Source organism: Gymnoscopelus microlampas (assembly GCF_963454915.1).
Source record: "Gymnoscopelus microlampas genome assembly, chromosome: 10".
Lineage (NCBI taxonomy): Eukaryota > Metazoa > Chordata > Actinopteri > Myctophiformes > Myctophidae > Gymnoscopelus > Gymnoscopelus microlampas.
The window spans coordinates 43,274,995-43,300,774 of NC_139947.1; the positions used below are offsets into that span (position 1 = coordinate 43,274,995).

Here is a 25,780-nt window from a genome sequence, read left to right on the forward strand (position 1 = left end):
ATTGTCACGTGTCACGTGAGGCTTGACCAATGTTAGTCCCAGTTTCCCGTCTGTCTACAGGGAAACTGGTACTAGCTCCTCTTTTGATTCAAACCGGGCCGGTTGACCGGGCCAAAACCTTAACCCTGCGGGTCGAGCAACAACGGCTGATAAGTCTATTGAGAGTTAACGAGCCATTCCGGGTGGTAAACGGAACGCTCGTCCCAAAAACACACTGCCCCATTTTTTTCGCGGTGCGAGGCCGCCAGTTTAGACCCGGGGCAGGGTGTTTTAGGGCGACGGCTAGCGATTCAGGGGTTGAGCCAGGCTAACGCACCGGAACACACTCAATAAACAGCACATTCAGCAAAAAAACGAAAAAAAACAAGACTCTCCCCACCAAAATCGGCAAGACACACCATCTCCCGTTTAGTTCCCGTATCTGCATAGTCTCGCGTAGCTTTCTGCGTGAAGTGGGCGGACGCCTTTTTAGGAGACCGGAAGCAGGTTGGGGTGTTGGGGTGAGATGGTGTGTCTTGCCGATTTTGGTGGGGAGAGTCTTGTTTTTTTTTTCAGGACTTTCAAGAAGCGTTAAGCATTGGTTCTCCGGGGACCCACAGGGGTCCTTGGGGGGTTCCAGGTGGGTCCCCAGCAAAATGTTATTATTAAATATGGCTCTTTTATTGCTACTTTTAACTTTTTAATGGATCCTATGTAAGTAAAGCCTGATAAAAGTGTCAAACTCCCAAAATCCACCAGAATACTGGAAATTACATCTACTCTGTTATGTATGACATAACCATAAACCATAAACAAACCACGTCCACGTGACTATGGTTACTGGCATGGTACTGACCAAGATACTGACATGCTACTGACCATAAAACATAAAACGTTTTCACATTTTGGCTGTCAAACATTAAGCTGTACAGTACATTTATCAGTCTACTCTTCTTCAGACAGCATCCATCAGGCTTCTTCAGACACAATGTGTTCTTAAATTGGTCAAGTTTGTACAAAAGAAATAAGTACAAACTTTGTTTTGAAAAGATTTTATTGCGTATATACGTACGTGTTAAGGTTCATTGTGTATTCTATGTAATGTAGTACTTTACTTAACAACAGCAGGATTGTAAAAACCATCATCACCAAACCAATGATTTCTTCTTAAGCAGTTACAGTACATATTGAACATCAATTCATATTTTCATGGATCATCTTTATCAGACTTAATGATTTACAATGTTAATTCAAAAAAGTGTTACGTGAATATCGGTATCACAATTTGATCTAAATGGGTTTACTAGACAGTACAGTGTGAGACACCCAATCAGATTTTTCGTGTGCACGCTTTCACACATAACATCACTTCACAAGACAAGAGCCTTTACAGTTTCTCCACTACCATTATGATTCATAATATATCATCATTTATGATTGTTGTATAAATTAAAATAACATGACATTGCACTGCCGTCCCCCCTCCCCAAAACACTAGAAAGTTATCATTGGTAGGCTTAATTCATACAGAGTCACGCCCCACAAATAGCCGATCTACTAACTTGTAGATCTGCTATTTTTGGCACTTAGCTCTCTTGTACGTCAAAGTATAAATCTGGCTGTAGCCTCTCTTGACACATGCAACCTTAATAACGTTAGCATCACAAGAAAAACAGAATGTGACATTCTGTTTTGAAAACCACACCTAAACCTGCATTGAAATCATAGTGTTTAACACACAGAAACATATAAATACCAATAATAACCAAGTGACCAACGCAAATGACAAACCCTAAAGACCTGCTTTGTAACACAGTGACACTTCAGCCTACAGTACAGTATAGTTTATTAATTTGTATCTACAGTAAAACTAACTAAACAGACAGCAGACATTCATAAATAAAAAATGCACAAAAAAGTCACTGCAGTAAACACAGGTAATATTTAACAAAGAAAATGCATAAATGCAAAATCAAAATGCAAGAAATAGGCAACATTATGGTAATAATAAGTTAAGTAAGGCGAGTATGTTGTATGTACTGTATGCACACATGTAGTTTTTAGAGCTGAAGAACATAGTAGAAATGGTATTTCACATAACGATTAAGTTATAATAATTAAAAAAAAGTAACTCCACTTCATAGATGAGAGCAGCATAAGTTAGTGCTTACATGCCAATTTGACATATTAAAAGATTACAGTATAATTTAATGCAGCTGTTAACTTTCAACATAAGCACCCAAAACTAACGTAACACAATCAGAATGTTGATAACAATTACTACACAGTAAAATCCTCAGTGTTAATTTATACATTTGTAACTCTGAGCATGGACAAATGTAACCACACTGACCAAGTTACGTTTGTACACTCTCAGAGTTAAATCAACACTCAGGATTTTACAGCACACTATCACAGTCAACTGTGCTCAGGTCTGTCTCCGTTTGGTCTCCATGCACAGCGAGCAAGCTTGTCGGTTTCTTGTAGCCTCGCTCTTTACAGGTAAGGGTATTGGTTGAGTTTACGCTGATAGGTGGAAGTAGAGCGATGGAACATCTGCCCCCCCAGTTGATGCTGCTGCTGCTGCTGCTGCTGCAGCTGCTGCTGTTGTTGGTGGTGATGATGGTGACTGCTGTACTGTCCAGGAACGTGACCCCCCACCGCCATGCCACCGCTCTTCTGCAGCAGCCCCAGGGTCGAGTAGGCTCCGCCCGCCCTGCCGTGGCGGGTAGAGCCCCCTTGCATCTGGTCCACGGCTTGGGATACGGAGGCTAGGGCAGCCGACGCCGGGTAGGCATACAAGTTGGGGGTGGAGCCGAACAGAGAGGTCTCGTGGAGCCGGTAGGGCGCGTGGGAGGCGGCGGGGGGAGGGTACGTAGGCTGTCGCCTGAGGGAGCTGCCGCCATTGCCTCCTGTTTGGTCATGTGATGATGACATCACAGACTGTTGTTGGACCTGAAACAACAGGGATTGTTTAGAGTACCTACAGTACATACAAGTTAAGTAACCAAGTCAAACAGCTATCATTGCAATAGAATAGATACATGACAGTTGCAATAAAAAATGTATTTCCATTACCTGACTAAGGTTAAGAGGTTGAGATCTGCTAGACGCAGCCCGTGGATGGCGATCGCTGCTAAAATCCCCAGAACGGCTGGACTGCTGTGCTGTACTCTTTTTAGATTTGCCAGAACCACTTGCAGTTTGATCTAGCATAAAATAATAATAATAATAATAATAATAATAATAATGATAATAATAGAATAATAATAGAATAATGATAATAATATTTTCAACATTAATAGTTGGGAGTTGGGTCTAGGTTGTTGTTGTTGTAAGCAATAAACCTTTCCATTTATGCATCCATTTAAGGAGGTCAAACCAAGCCATCTATAGTTAATTCAATGCAACACAAAAGGTGAAATACAAAGAAACTGTACATGGTTTCTGTCCAACAGCAACGATAATATAACACTGACGGATAATATTCTAAACCAAGTAATACAGGAGGCCAATTTCACTGAGGACAGTCCAATTAATCATTAGCGCCATGCACCTCTTCCAAATAAGTGATCACATTATAGGCATCACAGTGGTCATATGGTACCTGGCGCTGCAGGGGCTTTATGGGCTGAGCCCTCCCCAGGCTGACTCTTCACAGAGGGCATAATGATGGCCATACATTTGGGTTGCTGCGAGCTGGCCTTGGGGCTCCGAGGGCTGCTGGTGGACGAGTCAGAGTCATGGGAGTCGTGTACCGTCACACAACTGATCACGTTGGTCCTCTGGCTTGTCCCCGAGCTGGGAAGAAGAAATATTGAGCCCAAACGTGTTTTCTAAACATTTATAGGTAGCACTTTACAATAATGACCCGTTATAAAGCATTTATAAACGTTTATAAGTAGTTTGTAGGCTATTAACAAATCATTAACAACCTGTTTGTTGACATTCGTAAATGATTACTAAAACCTTTATAACTACAGTTACAAATCATTTGTAAAGTATTAGTAAGTAGTGAACTATTCATGAATAAGCCATTTATATAAATCTGTAAAAGATTATTAAATCATTTGTAACGACCCATTCTAAAGCATTTATAAACGTTTATAAGCAGTTTGTAGACTATTAACAAATCATTAACAACCTGTTTATTGACATTCGTAAATGATTACTAAAACCTTTATAACTACGGTTACAAATCATCTATAAAGGTATTAGTAACTATTCATGAATAAGCCATGTATAATACATCTGTAAATGATTATTAAATCATTTGTAACTGATGTTACATAATATATACAAGCTATTGGTAGCTTGTTCATGTTTAACATATGCTTTGTTAAACATTCCTAAAGTATCTATAAATCCTTAGTACATGTTATTATGTGCCCTATAGTAAAGTGAAGACAGTTCATCATTTACAACTGTCTGTTAATGTGTTTGTTCATGTTTAACATGCTTTGTAAAACATTCCTAAAATATCTATAAATCCTTTGTACATGTTATTATGTGCCCTACAGTAAAGTGAAGACAGTTCATCATTTATGACTGTCTGTTAATGTGGACTTTCTCCTTACCTGTTGCAAACTACCTGGCTTTCATGAATTCAGACACCAAACAATTACTAGAATTATCATTCATGTTAAGCAAATGATGCGTAAGACATTCGTAAAGAGTATGTAAACCATTTGCAGACGTTATCATGAGCCTGAGCCTAGTTGCTTCTTTTGGGCTTGTTTTCATTGACCTGTCCGCTTGTTTCTTTTGCAAAATCTGGCAACACACTGATTACCTGCATTACACCTGCAGTAGCCTACTAGGGAGGAAGTGAACAGTGATGCAGTTGCAGACTGGACAGAAATATGTCTAATTAATGTTTTATGTGTTTTAACTGTCTTGTTGCAGGTGATCGAGGTAACATAAAATGGCTAATCTTACACACATGAAGTAGCATTATGACTAGGGGGTATTTTGATGGTGGCTGTTTGTATCCACAATGTTTGTTTTGATGTGTAGGCTAGTAATGTCCTCCATGCTTAGCAGTTTAGCTTAGCAGCTAAAGCTAACTTGCACTGGGAGGTGGTGACTGCAGAGGCTCCAAGCTGCTACTCTGTGATTCTGTTGTGATTAATTTCTTTGTTTAAATGTCAGTGTGTGTGCTGTGGCCAAGAGTTGCTACATTTTATATCTTAATAAATTGTTGTATACTTGTATACTATATAACGTTACTTTTGCCACTTTTTGATGTCACATGTTTTACTAATCACTGTTAAACATGAAATAATAATGCATAGTCTTCACTTTACAACAAGGCCCATGATAACGTTAGCAAATGGTCAACACACTCTTTACGAATGTCTTACGAATCATATATTAAACATGAAAGATAATTCTAGTAATTGTTTGGCATCTGCATTCATGAAAGCCAGGTAGTTTGCAACAGGTAAGGAGAAAGTGACATTAACAGTAAATGATGAACTGTCTTCACTTTACTATAGGGCACATAATAACATGTACTAAGGATTTATAGATATTTTACTCTACTCAGAGTCATAAGTTTACAAAATGTACTAAAGTACAGTGAACGTCTGTGCGGTTTGTCTTCATCACTGAAAATAACGTACATGTAAACTGATATAAAACTACTGTCATGTGCAGTTGGGGTGAAGAAACAACCATTTCACTCCTAATAATACCTATTTGATTTGACATCCTGTCTTGCTGCTGTAGCTGAGGCTTGAACCTGTTACCTGCGGCTCACTAGTCAGTGACTCTATCCATTCACCTACAGCTGTTTCCTTGGAATCTGTGGTTCTGAAACGTTTTGTTGTCAACCCCCCAAATTGACATGTATTTGGGCAGTGGACCCCAATGTGAAAAGATGTAGTGTCAGGGCCCCCCATGAAAAAGATTTATATTTATGCTGTAACACATTTTTTTTAAAGTTATTTGTCTTGTTTGTTGTTCAAGTCAAAGCACCAGGAAGGCTGTACTTGTCAGCCATCTGTTAGCTCAATGGGTTGAGACGCAGTATTCATGATCCAGAGGCCATGAGTTCAAATCCCATTGATGTCTTTCCTATGATTCTTTCCTTTGCAGACTGGCTTCCAGAAGATCAACTGAAAACTACCAGGAAGGCTATATTTGTCATCCAACTGTTAGCTCAATGGGTTGAGACGCAGTATACATGATCCAGAGGCCATGAGTTCAAATCCCATTGATGTCTTTCCTATGATTCTTTCCTTTGCAGACTGGCTTCCAGAAGATCAACTGAAAACTACCAGGAAGGCTGTACTTGTCAGCCATCTGTTAGCTCAATGGGTTGAGACGCAGTATTCATGATCCAGAGGCCATGAGTTCAAATCCCATTGATGTCTTTCCTATGATTCTTTCCTTGAGTGGGTTCGATTCCCACTCCGAGTCATGTGTCCCCGGTAACTTGGGGCAACGGATAAATTGACTGATATCCTTCGTGATGCTTCCCTTTGCAGAATAACTTCTAGAAAAACAAGTTAAAACCACCAGGAAACCTGTAACTCTCAGCCAACAGCATAGCTCAACTGGTAGAGCGTCTGTCCAATAACATGACTTGACTTGACTTGAGTGGGTTCGATTCCCACTCGAGTCAAGTGTCCCCGGTAAATTTATCCGTTGCCCCAAGTTACCTGGGACACTTGACTCGAGTGGGAATCGAACCCACTCAAGTCAAGTCATGTTATTGGACAGACGCTCTACCAGTCGAGCTATGCTGTTGGCTGAGAGTTACAGGTTTCCTGGTGGTTTTAACTTGTTTTCTAGAAGTTAGTCTGCAAAGGGAAGCATCACTAAGGATATCAGTCAATTTATCCGTTGCCCCAAGATACCGGGGACACTTGACTCGAGTGGGAATCTAACCCACTCAAGTCAAGTCAAGTCATGTTATTGGACAGACGCTCTACCAGTTGAGCTATGCTGTAGGCTGAGAGTTACAGGTTTCCTGGTGGTTTTAACTTGTTTTTCTAGAAGTTAGTCTGCAAAGGGAAGCATCACTAAGGATATCAGTCAATTTATCCGTTGCCCCAAGTTACCGGGGACACTTGACTCGAGTGGGAATCGAACCCACTCAAGTCAAGTCATGTTATTGGACAGACGCTCTACCAGTTGAGCTATGCTGTTGGCTGAGAGTTACAGGTTTCCTGGTGGTTTTAACTTGTTTTTCTAGAAGTTATTCTGCAAAGGGAAGCATCACGAAGGATATCAGTCAATTTATCCGTTGCCCCAAGTTACCGGGGACACATGACTCGGAGTGGGAATCGAACCCACTCAAGGAAAGAATCATAGGAAAGACATCAATGGGATTTGAACTCATGGCCTCTGGATCATGAATACTGCGTCTCAACCCATTGAGCTAACAGATGGCTGACAAGTACAGCCTTCCTGGTAGTTTTCAGTTGATCTTCTGGAAGCCAGTCTGCAAAGGAAAGAATCATAGGAAAGACATCAATGGGATTTGAACTCATGGCCTCTGGATCATGTATACTGCGTCTCAACCCATTGAGCTAACAGTTGGATGACAAATATAGCCTTCCTGGTAGTTTTCAGTTGATCTTCTGGAAGCCAGTCTGCAAAGGAAAGAATCATAGGAAAGACATCAATGGGATTTGAACTCATGGCCTCTGGATCATGAATACTGCGTCTCAACCCATTGAGCTAACAGATGGCTGACAAGTACAGCCTTCCTGGTGCTTTGACTTGAACAACAAACAAGACAAATAACTTTAAAAAAAATGTGTTACAGCATAAATATAAATCTTTTTCATGGGGGGCCCTGACACTACATCTTTTCACATTGGGGTCCACTGCCCAAATACATGTCAATTTGGGGGGTTGACAACAAAACGTTTCAGAACCACAGATTCCAAGGAAACAGCTGTAGGTGAATGGATAGAGTCACTGACTAGTGAGCCGCAGGTAACAGGTTCAAGCCTCAGCTACAGCAGCAAGACAGGATGTCAAATCAAATAGGTATTATTAGGAGTGAAATGGTTGTTTCTTCACCCCAACTGCACATGACAGTAGTTTTATATCAGTTTACATGTACGTTATTTTCAGTGATGAAGACAAACCGCACAGACGTTCACTGTACTTTAGTACATTTTGTAAACTTATGACTCTGAGTAGAGTAAAATATCTATAAATCCTTAGTACATGTTATTATGTGCCCTATAGTAAAGTGAAGACAGTTCATCATTTACAACTGTCTGTTAATGTCACTTTCTCCTTACCTGTTGCAAACTACCTGGCTTTCATGAATGCAGATGCCAAACAATTACTAGAATTATCTTTCATGTTTAATATATGATTCGTAAGACATTCGTAAAGAGTGTGTTGACCATTTGCTAACGTTATCATGGGCCTTGTTGTAAAGTGAAGACTATGCATTATTATTTCATGTTTAACAGTGATTAGTAAAACATGTGACATCAAAAAGTGGCAAAAGTAACGTTATATAGTATACAAGTATACAACAATTTATTAAGATATAAAATGTAGCAACTCTTGGCCACAGCACACACACTGACATTTAAACAAAGAAATTAATCACAACAGAATCACAGAGTAGCAGCTTGGAGCCTCTGCAGTCACCACCTCCCAGTGCAAGTTAGCTTTAGCTGCTAAGCTAAACTGCTAAGCATGGAGGACATTACTAGCCTACACATCAAAACAAACATTGTGGATACAAACAGCCACCATCAAAATACCCCCTAGTCATAATGCTACTTCATGTGTGTAAGATTAGCCATTTTATGTTACCTCGATCACCTGCAACAAGACAGTTAAAACACATAAAACATGAATTAGACATATTTCTGTCCAGTCTGCAACTGCATCACTGTTCACTTCCTCCCTAGTAGGCTACTGCAGGTGTAATGCAGGTAATCAGTGTGTTGCCAGATTTTGCAAAAGAAACAAGCGGACAGGTCAATGAAAACAAGCCCAAAAGAAGCAACTAGGCTCAGGCTCATGATAACGTCTGCAAATGGTTTACATACTCTTTACGAATGTCTTACGCATCATTTGCTTAACATGAATGATAATTCTAGTAATTGTTTGGTGTCTGAATTCATGAAAGCCAGGTAGTTTGCAACAGGTAAGGAGAAAGTCCACATTAACAGACAGTCATAAATGATGAACTGTCTTCACTTTACTGTAGGGCACATAATAACATGTACAAAGGATTTATAGATATTTTAGGAATGTTTTACAAAGCATGTTAAACATGAACAAACACATTAACAGACAGTTGTAAATGATGAACTGTCTTCACTTTACTATAGGGCACATAATAACATGTACTAAGGATTTATAGATACTTTAGGAATGTTTAACAAAGCATATGTTAAACATGAACAAGCTACCAATAGCTTGTATATATTATGTAACATCAGTTACAAATGATTTAATAATCATTTACAGATGTATTATACATGGCTTATTCATGAATAGTTACTAATACCTTTATAGATGATTTGTAACCGTAGTTATAAAGGTTTTAGTAATCATTTACGAATGTCAATAAACAGGTTGTTAATGATTTGTTAATAGTCTACAAACTGCTTATAAACGTTTATAAATGCTTTAGAATGGGTCGTTACAAATGATTTAATAATCTTTTACAGATTTATATAAATGGCTTATTCATGAATAGTTCACTACTTACTAATACTTTACAAATGATTTGTAACTGTAGTTATAAAGGTTTTAGTAATCATTTACGAATGTCAACAAACAGGTTGTTAATGATTTGTTAATAGCCTACAAACTACTTATAAACGTTTATAAATGCTTTATAACGGGTCATTATTGTAAAGTGCTACCCATTTATATATTTTTACGATCTATAAATTTTTTTTTAAGACTTTTAGATCCAAGTGAGCTCACCAGGCAGCGGGGTATTTCCTGTCGTCCTCGTCCTCCGAATCGCTGTGAATGGTGATGATGCTGACCGCAGGACTAGGGGTGTCAGAGATGACGATTGGCTGAGACTGGTCCCCAGCGCAGGCAGGGGAGTTGTGGAGCACAGAGGGAACCGACTGCAGCAAAGACACTGGCCTACACAAGGGCAGAAAAGCATCTCTCCCTTAAAGACACGCATGTACAGTATAAGTACAGGTATATGCAGAATAATACTATAGGCTTCAAGTTACTTTGAGAACAGACATAATAGGATATCCACAAGTGATGTGGATTTATGACTGATACCTGACTCTGCTGTCAGCATGCCGAGCCTTAGATCTCTTGCCCTGTTGGGATCTAGAATGAGCCACTCCTGAGTTGTGGTTCTGGGAGGAGCCGTGTCGCCCCAAGTCTTGCTGGTTGAGGCCATCATACTGGCTGCCATGTCGACTCCTGGCAAGATTTCAATGACACACTTTTAAGTCATAGAGCTACAGTATGTCAACATGTTCGGCAAGTATTTAGCATCGCAATTATATTCATATAATTGAACAGCTGAATAATTGAAACATCTACCTAATTTTAGAACAAGTACTTATACTTATACTTATAAAATATAATTTAGGGCGAATTAATTGCGCGAGAGAAAAAAAAACACCCTTTGGGCCCTATCTTGCATCGACACGTTGTGAGCTTGTAGGTTGGCTATTTGAACTATTGAAAAACGATTTTAAAAATGTTTTTCAAAATAGTAAAAAATGCATAAAAAGTTTAGGCATAAGGGGAAGATAGGGCCCTTTGTGTGTAAGGACTTTTAGACATGGGACAAAGAAACTCCAGCGGCAGAGCTCACCTCCAGCTGGATGTCTGTTGGTTGTCCGAGAGGGGGGCTCCCATGGGCGAGTCAGGAACCACAGCCTGGCCAGTGTTGTGGATGGCCATGCCTGGCATCTGCTGCCACGTGGAGGGAATGAGAATCTGTTGGGTTCCCGTTGGCCAGCCCTGCTGTACATGCACACAAAGACACACACAGAAACAAACACACACACACACACACGCACGCACGCACGCACGCACGCACGCACGCACGCACGCACGCACGCACGCACGCACGCACGCACGCACGCACGCACGCACGCACGCACGCACGCACACACACACACACACACACACACACACACACACACACACACACACACACACACAAACACACACACACACACACACACACACACACACACACACACACACACACACACAGTCATTTATTTCATTCATTTACTACCACCGTCCATCTGGCATACATGACCAAAGCTTGTCCAGCATGCCACAAATAGGGTTTGGATTATAAACAAATAAATAAATTGTAACCGGGCACTACCGATGGAGTAAACAAACACTGTAAATGACATCATGTGGTCAATACATAAAAATCACACGTCAAAATCATTGCCATTCAGTGGAGGAAGTGCGTTTTACTGCCCAGGAGGAAGAGTGAGGAAGTAAGTCAAGAGACTTACAACATGTAACCCTGATTTATAATTCATTTTTACGACAGTGTTGTGTGCCGAAAATAGCCGATCTACAAACAGAGCATGAATTAAGGATTACAGACACAGTAAGCCGAAACAGGAATCCAAATGAAAACTTTGATACTATACACTACAGTGACCACAGTCTCTCAAGCCACCAGTGCCCAGCAGCCATGCTTTGGGATATCTCAACCCCGAAGAACAGGGGAATCTGTTTGAGATAAGGATAAGGAAGAAACCAAGGTGCCAAGGCTGGTCTCCTATGCTGTAATGACATTCACTGATACACAGTTTAACAAAATAAATACTGTACGTACATAGCAGATGGTTTCAAGGATTAAAGATGTTGGAGAACAATTTTGATATGACTGGGTTATGGAACCAGAGCAGTAAATGCACCAAAAAGTCACAAGAACTAAATGGGCTTATTTTCTACAACCCAAATTTGCCTCTATTCACTTTCATTGTGTTAAGTGAGCGACAGGTGTCGTGGACCACCCCATTAATTTATTCATAATTTGGGCTAAACTCATTCAGCCTAGTGGAGGGCATTAGATAAGTGAAACAGGACGGCACACAAAGAAATGTAAGGTCTTGGAATGTCCCTACATCCGTGGAGAAGCTTTATCTTTAGTATGGAACGAGCTAAAGGAGGCATTCAAACATTTCCAGGGAATTAAAACAACAAAGGCACGAACTGTGAGAGAGATGTTTTTCTCATGTATGGCAGATAATAAATTCATTATACATAATCAAATTCATGTGTATAAAGTATAAACCTACTAATGTACAGTAGTACATGCACACATGCGCACTTGGCCTGCTCACGCGGTGGAGCCTACCTGTGTCAACATGCTGGGCTGAATGTGCAAAGGTTGGGAGGACTGGTTCTGAGGTACTAAGGGAACCGAGTTATCCATCCTCACTGGGTAACCCGAGTGCTTGTTGGATGTCTGTATACCTACAAGGAATAAATATAGGAAAATAATGTTCGGTTACAATGTACATACTGTAAGCACAGATAAATACAGAACAATCTCAGATGTGTGACTCTTTATTACCTCGAAACAGAGATAACTAGAAAATGTGCTGCTCAGAGCACAGGTCTCCGCCAGTACTGTTCCTGATTATTCCTGTCTTACCTATTTATATTACATATTGCCATGATGTTAGCTTGGCTGAGACAAACAATCACACCCCATTCATGTTTAGGAACAACAGTGGTCATCACAGTGATGGTCACTTCAAAGAATATAAATGATTTTTTGAAGTGACACACCTATTTATAGGACTCTATTTCGTCATGCGTCTCGCTAGCCAATCAAACCACACCCTTTCAACATATTGTCACGTGTCACGTGAAGCTTGACCAATGTTAGCTTGGCGGACACACGGAAGGACGGAGACGAAAACATATTCTCCACCATACTGGCGGAGACAATAATTGCAGAACTGCAGGTGTATTATTAACACATTCTAGAGTATGCTAGCCTGAGAACGTTTTTATTTTTTTCTATGAGCAGCAACACTACACCAAAGGCGGGGTCTCACCCTGGATGGTGGGCGGGCAGACAATCAGTGTCTGTTGGAAGGGTTCCGTCTGAGTGCAGAGCTGGGTGGGCCTTGTCTGCAGGGGCACACTCTGCTGGGCAAGGCCAGGGATGTTTATGGTGGCCTGCTGGTACAGGCCAGGCTGGTAGTTCAATAACGGGACGTTACTGCTCAGGGACAGGGACTGGCCACCCGTAGAGGCCATCTGGAAGACATGGCATTCAATTGTAGTCACCTTACATTGCAAAACTACCAACAAATGCAACAATTCCTGGGTCACTAATGAGTAGCCTCATTTGTTTCAAAAGAAAAACGTCTGGGCGAACGGTGCAGGAACGATGGTCTTAGGACCTTGTTAACTCCTAACCAACCAGAGTGCAGAGGGGCGTCGCTCTAAATTTGGTGACGTCAGCCTGCTCCGTGCACAGACCGGGGGGGGGGAGGGGGGGAGGGGAGGGGAGGCGGGGACATAGATTGGTGAAGCAATCGGAGGACGCGCCTTGCTCCAGGCGCCTGGGTTTGGATCCGCCCTTCGAGACCATGGATTCCTCTCGTTCTCTCAGTCTACTAATGAGTGTAACAAGCAACCAATACCATTACACCATCAGACCCATAGTAATGTTCCTGTGACCCTGGAGGATCGGATGTGGAGGAAGTGCGAGTGTGATAATATGGATACAAGGGATGTGTTTTCACCTATTCTGTTTGTTTGTTTGCCGAATAACTCAAGATTGGAAGGCTAGATTTTCATGAAAACTTAGTTTAGTATAGATTAGTAGACTATTGCAGGCCCAGCACCACGGTGAGGGGTCAGAAAGGAGGCTTTGCCCCCTCAGTTGTAACCTCCAGTTTAAGAACAACCTAAACCAGAATTTAGCTGGTTTAGGCTGTTGGCATAGGGCTGTGCGCTGCCCTGTCTCCAGTACTGAATGGAACAGAGGAGAGACATACAGAACACATCAATTCAGTTCAACCTTGCTTGCTTTTTGTAACTGGATTTTAACTGCACCCTCAGTCACTTCATCCTGGGCTGTGTCCGAAATCACATACTACTAACATACCATTTAGTATGCCAAAATAGTATGTGAGATGCATACTAAATTCAGACAACTTTATATTATTCAACAGTGGACACTACACGGCTGTAAATATCCCACAATCAGAGGAACAGTTGTTGGCAATAACATTCCTATTAAAGTGTAATTATATATGTTTCACTTTGCTATGTGTTATATTAAATTTGTCTTTTTGGTTGGCTGAAATCATAAAAGATCAAAACAAATCGCGCCACAACATGGGATTTATGTGTAGTACCTCTGCTTTGCCACCAGATAGGGTACTTTCCTAACTATATAGTATGTTCGGTGTGAAACTCTTGTAAGCTGAAAATAGAATACTACAGTGTAGTATGTAGTAGGCCTACGTTAGAGTGTTGTTGAATACAAAATCTAAGGTGGCATATCGTGGTGGATATATGTTACCATATACAGTATTGGCGGAGGCATGCACTCTACTAAGTGCAAACTTTCTATTTCTCATTTTATTTCATATTTACTTTTATTAGTGAAAGTAGAATAATAAATGAATGTTGTTTATACAGTAAGGTTTAAGAAATGATACCAGATGATGCTTTAATGCTGCCTATAAATATAGAATAAATATAAATAACATTTGCATGAGATGAGAATGGACATTATCCAAATTTGATTCACGTGATTCATTTCAATGAATAAAAATGGAACATAAAGTTAAATAAAGACGAGTTGAGAAAACGTATGGGAGGAAGTAACTCACCTGGTTGTGCTGGTTTAGTTGGCTACTAAACGTTACAGTGAGGTTGGCGGCTGCACTGGGAGTGTTGCTGCTAGCAAACATGTTTTTTCCATTCTCAAAGGCGCTGCATCTGCGTTTGCATATGTCCATGTTTTGGAAGCAGGACTTCACACTGTAAAGGGAGTTAAAAAATGTAATAGATATTGGTTTAAGAGGCCCATTTTCTTTTTTATGTTAGCTCTGAGCCATTTTTGGATGTCAGCTATCCTAGCAGCTCTAAACCTAAATCCCAGCCTCCTAGAATCTGAACAGAAATGTTAAATTCCTTGTTGACCATCTACTGTATAGCCGGTGGGTACAGCTACTTACTGTGAGCTGTGAGGGAAGTGCAGCAGGTGGGTCATAGTGACAAAGGGGTGGTTGAGGGTCTTCATGGGTGTGATGCGTTTTTCTGCATCCAGTGTCAGCATCTTCTTTAGCAGGTCTATGAACTCCCGTCGGTCAGCCTTCTCAGCCAAGATGTCAGTCCCCTCCAGGCTGGTCATGTTAACCTGCAGCAATGATACATATACAGCATTAAAAAACACATAACAAGAAACAATGGTGTAGATGATATTAAAGGTAGGAGATAATGCTCCATATTCTGGCAATGTGTGAAAGGTGCTGGTAACGCAAGCAACACTCACTCACTCAACTCTTACATGTAAAAAGCACTAAACAACCGGACAAGTGACGATAATTGTGTTCTTTGCAGTCAATTTGAACTCGAGCACTTCATAGCTGTTTACTTTGCAGTAAAAAGTAGTACTCGCAAAAAAAATTAAATAAGAGTATTCCTTAGAAATATAACTGAAATGCAGTCATGTACTTACCACCCAATGAGGCGTGAATCAAACTACAGTATAAATAATATCACTTGAAGCAGCGACAACACTGTATGTCATTGAAGTCAATGACAGGAATTGTATCTGAAAATTAACAAAAGCCTTCTCACCTGCATCATATCGTCAAGACAGTTGAAGATGTACTTTCTTGCCTCTTTTGACTTAATCCCCATCTCTGCCTCATGCTCTGCAGGTGTCTGCAGAGAAATAAACACATCAAGGCCTTAGTATATCATACTGTGTAAATGGTAATATCGTCACTTATATCATAATTGTTGGAGCGATAAAGCTATGATGACTGTGTTGACTAATCCCAGCAGAATAACCTACTTTCAATCTCCAGAGAGGATAGCTTGAGTCAGGGCCTCTGTTGAAGAAGCGGCTGGTCTTTGTTCCTGCACTCAGCAAGTATTCTGCAGGAAGGCCCTGGGTCTGGGAAATGTAGCGAATCTAACCATGCCGACAAACACAAGACAAATGTAAGTGTGAGCTTAGGTCCCACACACTCACTAGAATCTTTTGGCATTTAAAAATATGGTTGCAATTTGACTATCAACCTGCTAGGAGCCAGTTTTGGGAAGGGAAGTATTAAAAGTCAATTAATGTGCTAAACTTACATATACTAAGTGACAACATCCTAAACTATCATTATATTTTAGGACATGCATGTGGTTCTCAATCCAGCTGGCAGAGAGGAAAGATTTCAACTGATGACATGTTTAAACAACATGTACAGAATAAAATCATACTGAGATTCCAAAAGACAATTATACATCTTATCCAGTCTAATGTGAGACAAATTATTATCAACTGGACATTTACTGCCGCCCTGACTATTTAGATTGGAGATAGTTGTGTGTGTCTGACCTGATCATACTCTGATGCACCGGGATAGAGGGGCCATCCCAAAAACAGTTCAGCAATCACACAGCCCAAAGACCACATGTCGATAGCTTCACAGAAAGGAAGGCCCAGAATGATCTCTGGCGCCCTGCAAACAAACATCACCTTAATTAGAGTCCCATGACCTCGGTGGTACAGATTAAGTCAATTTAACAGCTAGATCAGTCCATCAAAAATACAGTGACAGGCTTGCGTTTATTGTACCTACCTGTAGTAGCGTGACTGAAGATAGGTGGAACAAACTGCTTTGGACACATGGCTGGCTGAGCCGAAGTCAATGACTTTCACTCTGTATGGCTGCCTCAGAGGATCCACTAGCATAATATTCTCAGGTTTCAGGTCGGCGTGAATCAGCCCTAGGCTTTTCAGCTTCATCAGTGCTGTGGCCACCTGCTGCAGAACAGGCCGGATGGACTTGAGGAGAAGAGGGCTAAACTTGCTGTGCTTCAAGAAGTCGTAGAGGTTCTGCTCCAGCATCTCGAACACAAGGCAGGTGTGGTTCTTGTGCTGGAAACACTCATATGATCGTACAAAGTTGAATTCATCTGCATTCTCCGTGCTCAGTCTGCTAAGGATGCTCACCTGTAAGAAGGAGAAAGAAAGGCAAGAATACTGTATAAGATACAGCAACATAATCTTGTTCTTTGCTTGTGCAAGTAATTATTGTATTTTTTACAGTGTATTCTAGGAAATGATATAGATATTAATGTGGAGAGCATACTAGTTTTTGCATCTGAATTTGTTGTGAGCAAAAGCGCTGGCATTTTTAAGCCGCCTATAGAGTACTCACTTCAATTTGACCTTGCCGAGCATACGAGGGATGGTTCTTCAAGATTTTAATTGCCACAATCTCGTTTGTGCCACGCTTCCAGCATTTGGCCACCTGACCAAAGGTCCCACGACCCAGGAACTCGAGCACTTCATAGCTGTTGGATACTGAACACAGAATCTCATGCTGCACAAGCTGGTAATCCCCCTCGCTGTGGGAGTTGCTGCTCTTAGTGGTAGAAGTGGAATGTGCTATGGACTGGGCCGTGGTGGTGCCCCCTCCGCCGCCAGTACGGTTTGAGACCACGGGAGCCGAAAGCTCCTCCAGTATTTGGACACTGTCGCTGCTGTCCACCTCCTCGCTTTTCCGCTTCAGGCTGTACTGCTTGTGGTAGAGGTCGCATGGCTGAGAGGATGACTCTGCGTCCTTGACCCGGCGACTGGAGGAAGAGGATGAGGAGGATGAGGAGGGCGGTCCACGGACGCTGCCTGTGCTGTCTGCTGCCCGCACCACTGTTTGTTCACGGGAACTTGCGGTCGGCGGGTGCACCTGGCTGGAGTTGTACATCATGTTGAAGTTGGATCCAGAAGCGGAGGGCACAGACCCCTGATTAGGGCTCTGCTGATAGTAACCATTGTCTCCCAGCTGGTTGCTCCCTTCCCAGGCAGGGTTCTCGACCTTGAGCCTCTTGGAACGAGAGTAGGCACTGGAGGACACCGAGGGAGATGAGAACACCTGCAGCTGAGAGGCCATGTCTACGGACAAATTTCAGGATAATTAATATCCTAGATTAGGCTAAATCAAGCTTCAGGCGCAAGATATATCAACAGTTGGGAATTGTGAGATTGTTATCCACTAGAGACATGGGGATATAATTATCTCATGAAATCAAACAGATCCCATATTCCCAACACAAACCCGATCCCAACACTATAGACAGACAGACAGACAGACAGACAGACAGGCAGGTGGGCAGACAAACAGACAGACCTTTATTGATTCCCGGGGGAATTCAGTTGTCACAGCAGCAGCACCGCACCGCAGTGAAGATAGAATAGAGGACCAGTACAGCATAAGTAATAGGGTAACACTATAGTTAAAATAGGATGAGTATAAAATACAATATAAGAGACACTAGAATAACTACATAACTAGCTACAGTATACTATCTGGATAGCAGCTAGCTTAACAGCATTTTTTATGTAAACGTTAATGAGTTCCAAACAGACGTGAATATACCTGTATTTATTGATGGAATGTGTTGTTGCAGATCTGCCATCTATAAAGGCCTCTTCATTTTCACGACCCGCTCTGTTTTGGTTTGCGTTGCTGCTGCTGATCAGCTGAGCTACCAGCTCTTCTCCTGTACATGAGAAGTAGAGCTAATAGTTAGCTGTAGTCGTAAATATTACAGTTACTGTACATCTCAGTTGAATGATGATGAATCTGAAATAGTTTATCTGACTGATGAATTAAAATCTACGTATTGTCAATCGCGATATCAAATATAATCTGACGCCTCCTAGACAAGCCATCCTCTACTACACTCTGGTACAGTACTTCCTCCTACCCAGAGTAATTTTATTTTTTATTTTTTACAGTTGTTACACCCAAATGAGTTACTACTGAGAATTCTGTTACTCCAGAGGTAGCAGTGGCGCAGCACTATTGGCCGGCCTTATTATACTATATTTTTACAGTCTGTTATTATAGCCTCCATTTTTTTCAGGAATATGTGGCATGACAACAGGAAAACATTTCCCAAGTCATTCAACAACCTCAAACGGCAACCAAATATTTTTGCAATAGCTGTAGTCACAGTATTCGATAGGCCACCAATTTCAGTACATCATAATACGTCAACAGCATAAGCGTAAAGGACGCGTGACGGTGATGAAGATGATAATTAAGCCCCGGCTTAAAACGTTGTCAAATATCATATGTATTGGGTGAAGGTATGTTTCCCCACCAACTCTTAACCAAAAATGAAATTGAAAAATCTCTTGATTTAACAAAAAGTTAGAATTGCTACACAGCAAAGCAATCCAAGACAAGACAAGACAAGACAAGACAAATAACAGACAAAAAAGGATGACTTCTCCTTCCTACGTATTGGTAAAATGCAGAGGTGTAAAGTAACTAGTACATTTACTCAGGCAAGTAATGTAGTAATATTTTGAGATAAGTTTTACTTTACTTTTTAGTATTTACAATTTTTAGTACTTTTACTTCTACTCCACTACATCTTAGAGAGACGAATATTGTACTTTTACTCCACTATTATTTGAAAACGTTAGTTAGTTACTTACTTAACTTACTAGATTTGGATTATTATTACAAAACATACATTAACCACTTCAGCCCTATACATTTCGGCCATTTGAAAATTAGTACTTTTACTTTTGGTCCTTTAAGTATATTTTGATGCCAATACTTTTGTACTTTTTACTCAAGTACATTTTGATTACCGGACTTTTACTTGTAACAGAGTGTTTCTACATTGCAGTATCGATATACTTTTACTTCAGCAAAACAATTGAGTACTTTTTCCACCACTGGCACGCAGTTATCCAACTAATCCAAGACAAATAACATAGACAAAAAAGGATGGCTTCTCCTTCCTGCTTATTGGTAAAATGCATACTGTCTTACAAACTGCCTTTATGCAGCATCACATGTTATTGGTTATTCCATCTCGGTTTGACACAAGAGGGCGTTGTTGTATCAGGAATACTGTAGCTGGGTGACATGTCAGTGTGATAAGATAAGAAAAACATACCAGGCAATCACTCTGATCCTGTGTAAATGGGTAAACATAGACCATTTTTTATTTTCACTCATAAAAGGCAAAACATCTTTTAAAAGACTTCAAATAGCATTCCATTCAGATATATTATTATTTTTTGCCTCTACAGCGTTTATGCAACAGTAACAGCATTGAATTGTATAGTGGAACTGTGTACAACAACAAACATATGGCAGTACTTTTAAACAACATTAAGAAGACTATGCCAGCATAGTCAATGCAAAAATATCTTCCGTAAGAAAATAATCTCACCACTAAGAGAAATAACACTGTGATTATAAGAAGATGAATGGGTAGTGCTGATAACTAATGATGACAAGGCCCTCTTCATCCATTTAAGAACTGATCATTATGTAGATACACTGCAGCTGAGTTCACGTTCGAGCATGAAATGTAATGGAATAAATGCATGCATTACACATACAAATATATATATATAAAAAGACAGTCTCCTCTATTTAAAAAATGAAGTTATTCATTCAATGAATCAATTACAAACAATACAAAAACATAATGAAACCGGTCACTGCAAAGAAAAACTAAAAACGAAATAAACATTTCAATACAACAAACATCAAATACGCAGATGAATTAAGTGCTTGGGGTTTTCTCCGAGGAAATGTGACGTCATACAAAAGCAATACGAAATGTATATATATACACAAAAGAGGAAAAGACCAGCAAATCCTCATAGAGCAAAATGCATTTTTGCAAACTCCAATATAAAAAAAGGGTTGAGCTCGGAACAGCTCATGACTGTTTAACACAGCAATCTTATCAAATTACAGCATCATAGGTTCTTTCTTTGCATTATTTGCTATGCACTTCATTACCATCATTAAACCTACAACAAATTTGTGTAAATTTGTGTTTGGAATAATTTGGCCTATAGAGCATTATGAAAATCTCTGCAACGGTTGTAAAATACTTCTTTTCAAAATACACCAAGATGTGGTGTGTTTTCATTGCATACAAAACGTTGTTTCTACCATTTTAGGCTACTCTAAGTAGCCCACACAGTACATAGCCTACATAGTAAAACCCTTAGGGGTCAAAAGTTAAAGGGGGTGTGATGTTTTTAAACTCCACAAAGATCACTCATTAGCTTACATTTTAGTGTTCCAGTTCCCATTTTGTCTGCTCTTTTCCCCCCCCCTCACTTCCAATTTCAACTGTTTATCCTGCACCTGCAGGTGCAGAGTTCTCTATCCTGATTGTTCGAAATTGGTATCCTGACCTGAAAATGTATTTTCTGTTTACCAAAGAGCTGGAGAGATGGGGAGACCCCTGTTACTGAATAAATACAGTAGCAATGAATGCTATCGGAATATAGAGCTACAGTATTTCACGCTTATTTAAAGAAATACAATTAATTACATCCCCTTTAAAATAACATTGGATTTTCTGTTGAAAAGTTTGCCTTTCACCACTTCAATAACTGGACTTATTTAGAGTTTTGTAAAAGAGTTGTTGCTAGATATACTGTGGATGACTTCATAGAGGAGAATAGTGGTTATAAGTTATTGCACTGAGGCAAAGATGCTTTTGAGTTGACATTAGTCTCTCGAGCCAAACTGTTGACTCAACACAAACAATTTTTAAATGCTTCCGTCATACAGTCTGTGCAAAGGAAGCGCTGAAAATGTACTGAAAAGTAAAGCATAGGTCCCGCATTCCCCCCACTTCGTTTCATCTTTGCAGTCATACTTTTCAAGTATGATTTCAGTATCAGGAATCTCTGCCGTTCAGTAGACTAATGGTTCTCAATGTGGGGGTCTGGGGGCCTCCAGGGGTCCTTGAGGGGGTTCCAGGGGGTCCCCACCAAAATGAGTGATAGTGAGGAACCAAATGGACCCCAACAGGTTTGTAACTCAGAGTGTTAAAAATGGAACCAAATGGGCCAGTAAGGGTCCATATGGTTCCATTTGAACACTCTCAGACTTAAATGAACACTGAGGATTTCACAGTGTAGATTGGGGTTCCAGATGTAAAGAATTGTATAAAATGGGGGTCCGTGGCCTAATGCATATCAAACTGGCGGTCCTTGAGATGAAGAAGGTTGAGAACCAGTGCAGTAGACTACCTGAAGGAATGTCGGAAGTGCACACTTCTCCGCTTCAGCTTCTCTGGGTTGTGGGAGGCCATGTGGGAGAACTCTCGAAAGATGTCAAGATACGTGGCGTCTCCTGAAGGAAATGATGGAAAGGAATTGTTAAAAAAAAGACACATTCTGCCCAAAAACAATAAATGGAACATTTTGTAATTCTGAATGAAATAGTGTACTGTAATGCTTCATTTGAAAATTGCAGATCTACAAGCAAATTTGATGTGGATATTTGCCTACCACTGACATCATTGGACATCAAGCTAAAACCCTTCCTGGAAACCTAGCACACCAAATTATAACCCACTGTCGTTACATCAATACAAATAAACAAATAGACTATCGTGTTTGCACTCCACAGTCCAACTCTGAGACACAGAGCGTGTAGACAGAAACGGTACTTCCTATAGTGAGCATTAGCGAGGACCCGTATAGAGTTGATGTTGCAAAAAGCTCAAATGTTTCTTTAAGTTTGGCACAAGTTGTAGAAATGATCAAGTCAAAACTGTGGTGAAGGGAAATGCAGAGGAGCCCTTCATTAACGACATGATTCATGTTAGGAATAGGCACAAACACACTGAGCACCATGAACGCTTCTCTCTCCAGCTCCCAAATTGTGAGGCTTTACTTTTCTCGCAACCATGGCAACAGCTGTATCTATGGACATAACAAAGGCAGTTGAACTCTTTTGTATCCCTTGAGAGCCCCCCAGAACGAACAAATTAAAAGGGGGGATTGGACATTCCGCTCTTTGCTGTGCGTCCATCATGTATGTCTGGGTGATGTTGAGGGGGTGAATGTACGAGGCTCAAATAATCTTTTTTGTAAATTGGATAGTGTAGCGGAAACAATATTAGTCTTAGCAAGCGGCACAAATCTTTTCTGTATCAGGGCCCACTTGAAAATCTCGAAAGTGTTCGGGGCCCACATAACACAGCAGCCATATCTGCATGCATTTTCAGAGCATGTTTAGTTTATGTATCAATCATTTGATTGTGTTCCGGTTTTGCCAAAACACTGGTCTAAACAGTGGAATAACCTCAATGTGTTATTCTATTCCTGGCCCCAAATTGTGGTCTCATCTGGATCCATAGTTAGTGTGGCAGCAGGGTATAAAGTTAAGCCTGACTTACACATCTTCATATGACAGAGAGGCGTGCACCTGAAATAGCCGTGCAATCCGTTGTTAACTTGTTGGATCAGATACTTTTAGTGAGCAACTCCATTGTATGACATTAAGCATTAAAAAGGTGTTAATGCTGTTAGCTGTAGGGGAAGGGTGTGATGCAAAGGACAGAGGACAGAAGAGTGAAGCAAGAAGCGAAGAGAAAAGTTAGCCTTTAATCACGTTTCCATTTTATTTTCAGTAGCGTTTTAGAGGACACAAGGAGTTATTGAACAAAAGGTCAATTCAAACCAAAGGTCAATTCAAACCAAAGGTACCAGTAATTGTTAATATGCACATGTATATTCTGAGATACAAGTTCCCTTACAATATTCAAATAAAATGGTACAGATATTAACAGTCAGAAACAGAAAACAATACAATACAGGAAAGTTCAGAGTTGCATGTTAGAAGCAAGCAGTTGTGTTAATAGCGTTTAGTTTATGTACAGTGGTTAATTTGTTGATCTATTGACTTGTACTAGTGTCCTGTACAGCATAATCTTCCACCGCCTTGATGTAAATTAATGTTTGGTAATTTTTTTGCCAATGTGAGCCACTATATACAGCACCATGTACTGCACTAAATAACAAAAGGCTTGCATGAAAAAGATTGTATATTCAACATATGTGAGCATTAAACAGTATTTTTTCTAACATATTATTTCAAAGTGCTTGAATGTAACACTGACGAGCAGGAATGGAGAGGATAAATCTTCAGTCAGCCGGGGCTGTTAATTTCAAGGAACCTCAACCCATGTGTCTGGTAAATGATGTCATATATTAAAAAAGGACCTCTATCATAGTCTGGTATTAAAAAAGATAATGGTAAAACACTTAGCAGGAGATGCTGCCTCCACATCCTTCTGAAATACTGTCTGCGGTCTTTGGCTTGAACAAAATCCCAACAGTGTATCCATCTTCTAGACCTAGCACGTCTGAGGACAAGTAATTTCATATTCTTATTTAGGTTGTGTGTGTGTGTGTGTGTGGGAACAACTGAGCAGTCAGTTAATTAAGAGACTGCTAATACAGAACACGTACAGTACCAAATGCTCTGTCCAGTTTGCTCAAATGCAATGTATCGTATGCTATCATCATTATACTGTGTAAACTGAGCAAACAAAATGTTAACAGCTGAACCACAGTAACTTTTATCTTTCCAATGAGGCCATACGGATAAAATTTCTGACATTTTACACAGGACCTGATTTTAGATCAGCTATGAGAATGGTAAAAGGTCTCCTTTGGAATCTCTTCAATGACTGTGTGTAAGTAGGTATGTCAACACAGATGGATACATATAATCTTGCTTCTCTAATGGAATTAATAGCTGTACTGCCATATCGATCTTCATCAAACTCACACTATTATTTTCACTAGCATTACTGCCAATGGAGTTTCATATGGAAGAGAGGCATTCAATTCATCTGCATCAATTTCCTTCTGGCCAAGGACCACAGATATAAACTGAGGAATGTCATTCCATGCACTGTTCTTATGATTTGGCAGTATACAACATGGATATTAACATTATTGAACAATACTAAATGTCAAGTATTCACATACACTGGGTATAGAAGTAAACAAAAGCAACAGGGCTGGGCAACAGCCACCCATGCACTATTTGACCAATAAAACCAAGAACAAATCTAATAGGCCTAGACATCATATATCAGATTACCAATAACAAATGTTTTTGACAAACATGTCCACATACAAATACTGTATGTACAGTCATAAACGTTAGTTTAATACATCTTATATAAAAATCCATCTTCCACTGCAGTTTGCACATCATAGTTACTGACAGTAGTTTATTGTTAAATTATGGAGCTGTTGTTGTCTTTTTCAAAATGGGAATATTATTACTGGTGTAGAGTTAGTGTGAGTGCTCAGTAAAATAAAATCTAACAAAATATATCCAGCTTAAAAAAATACCATCTGCATCATTAAAAATAATACAAAAAAATACAGAGGATCTGTATTAAAATCATCATTGCACTATTGCTCTGGGCATTTCATAATAAATAAATACAAAATAAAACTAAACAATAACCCTACCCTATCAAACAAAATGCATAACGGTAAAAACAAAGACCAAATCATCGTTGGTAGGAAAAGTGCATAATTTTGCTTTTAAATTTACATAAAAGCTTTACTTTGAATAGTCTCAAAGCCAAATACAGAGTAAAAACATTATCTCATGAGCTTTTACTCTCACAGTTGTTATCCATCTTTGTGGTTACTCCTTCTGATGGTCTAATTGTAAGACCACCATCATGCATAGCCAGAACAGTCATGATTGACAACTAGAGGGCCTTGTGAGTTACTTAGTGTAATTTGCACAGTAAAAATAAGGGTAAATTCTTCACTTTC

At 40.1% G+C, this 25,780-nt stretch overlaps 2 protein-coding genes across 5 annotated transcripts in view; both read right to left on the minus strand.

The window, feature by feature from the left end:
• Nucleotides 1–1,019: 1,019 nt before the first annotated feature.
• On the minus strand, nt 1,020–18,878 carry hipk1a (homeodomain interacting protein kinase 1a). Its single transcript, XM_084069874.1, has 16 exons — nt 18,567–18,878; nt 17,349–18,082; nt 16,767–17,140; nt 16,523–16,646; nt 15,986–16,105; nt 15,766–15,852; nt 15,141–15,322; nt 14,793–14,943; nt 12,999–13,203; nt 12,290–12,408; nt 10,769–10,920; nt 10,222–10,368; nt 9,901–10,071; nt 3,587–3,780; nt 3,058–3,188; nt 1,020–2,934 (listed from the first exon to the last, which is right to left on the minus strand). The coding sequence occupies exons 1-16, from the start codon at nt 18,604–18,606 to the stop codon at nt 2,476–2,478; spliced, it is 3,390 nt and encodes a 1,129-aa protein (XP_083926000.1). The 5' UTR covers nt 18,607–18,878; the 3' UTR covers nt 1,020–2,475.
• Nucleotides 18,879–20,125: 1,247 nt separating this feature from the next.
• Nucleotides 20,126–25,780, minus strand: part of acap3a (ArfGAP with coiled-coil, ankyrin repeat and PH domains 3a) — a 71,121-nt gene continuing 65,466 nt past the window's right edge. For 3 of the 4 annotated variants that reach the window (XM_084069538.1, XM_084069539.1, XM_084069537.1), the window contains exon 25: nt 20,126–22,319. In XM_084069538.1, the coding sequence (XP_083925664.1) occupies nt 22,213–22,319 (107 nt within the window). In that variant the 3' untranslated portion in view covers nt 20,126–22,212. The remainder of the gene's footprint in view (nt 22,320–25,780) is intronic. The other variant, XR_014601690.1, reaches the window with a different exon arrangement.

Bases quoted from the DNA above. Each gene is read 5' to 3' on its own strand.
- hipk1a (XM_084069874.1), bottom strand. From the start codon at position 18,606: ATGGCAGATCTGCAACAACACATTCCATCAATAAATACAG. The intron at 3,781-9,900 runs GTGAGCTCACTT...TCTTCTTCCCAG, and splicing joins AGGAAATACCCCGCTGCCTG to CTCGGGGACAAGCCAGAGGA. The intron at 3,189-3,586 runs GTACCATATGAC...ATTTTATGCTAG, and splicing joins TAAAGCCCCTGCAGCGCCAG to ATCAAACTGCAAGTGGTTCT.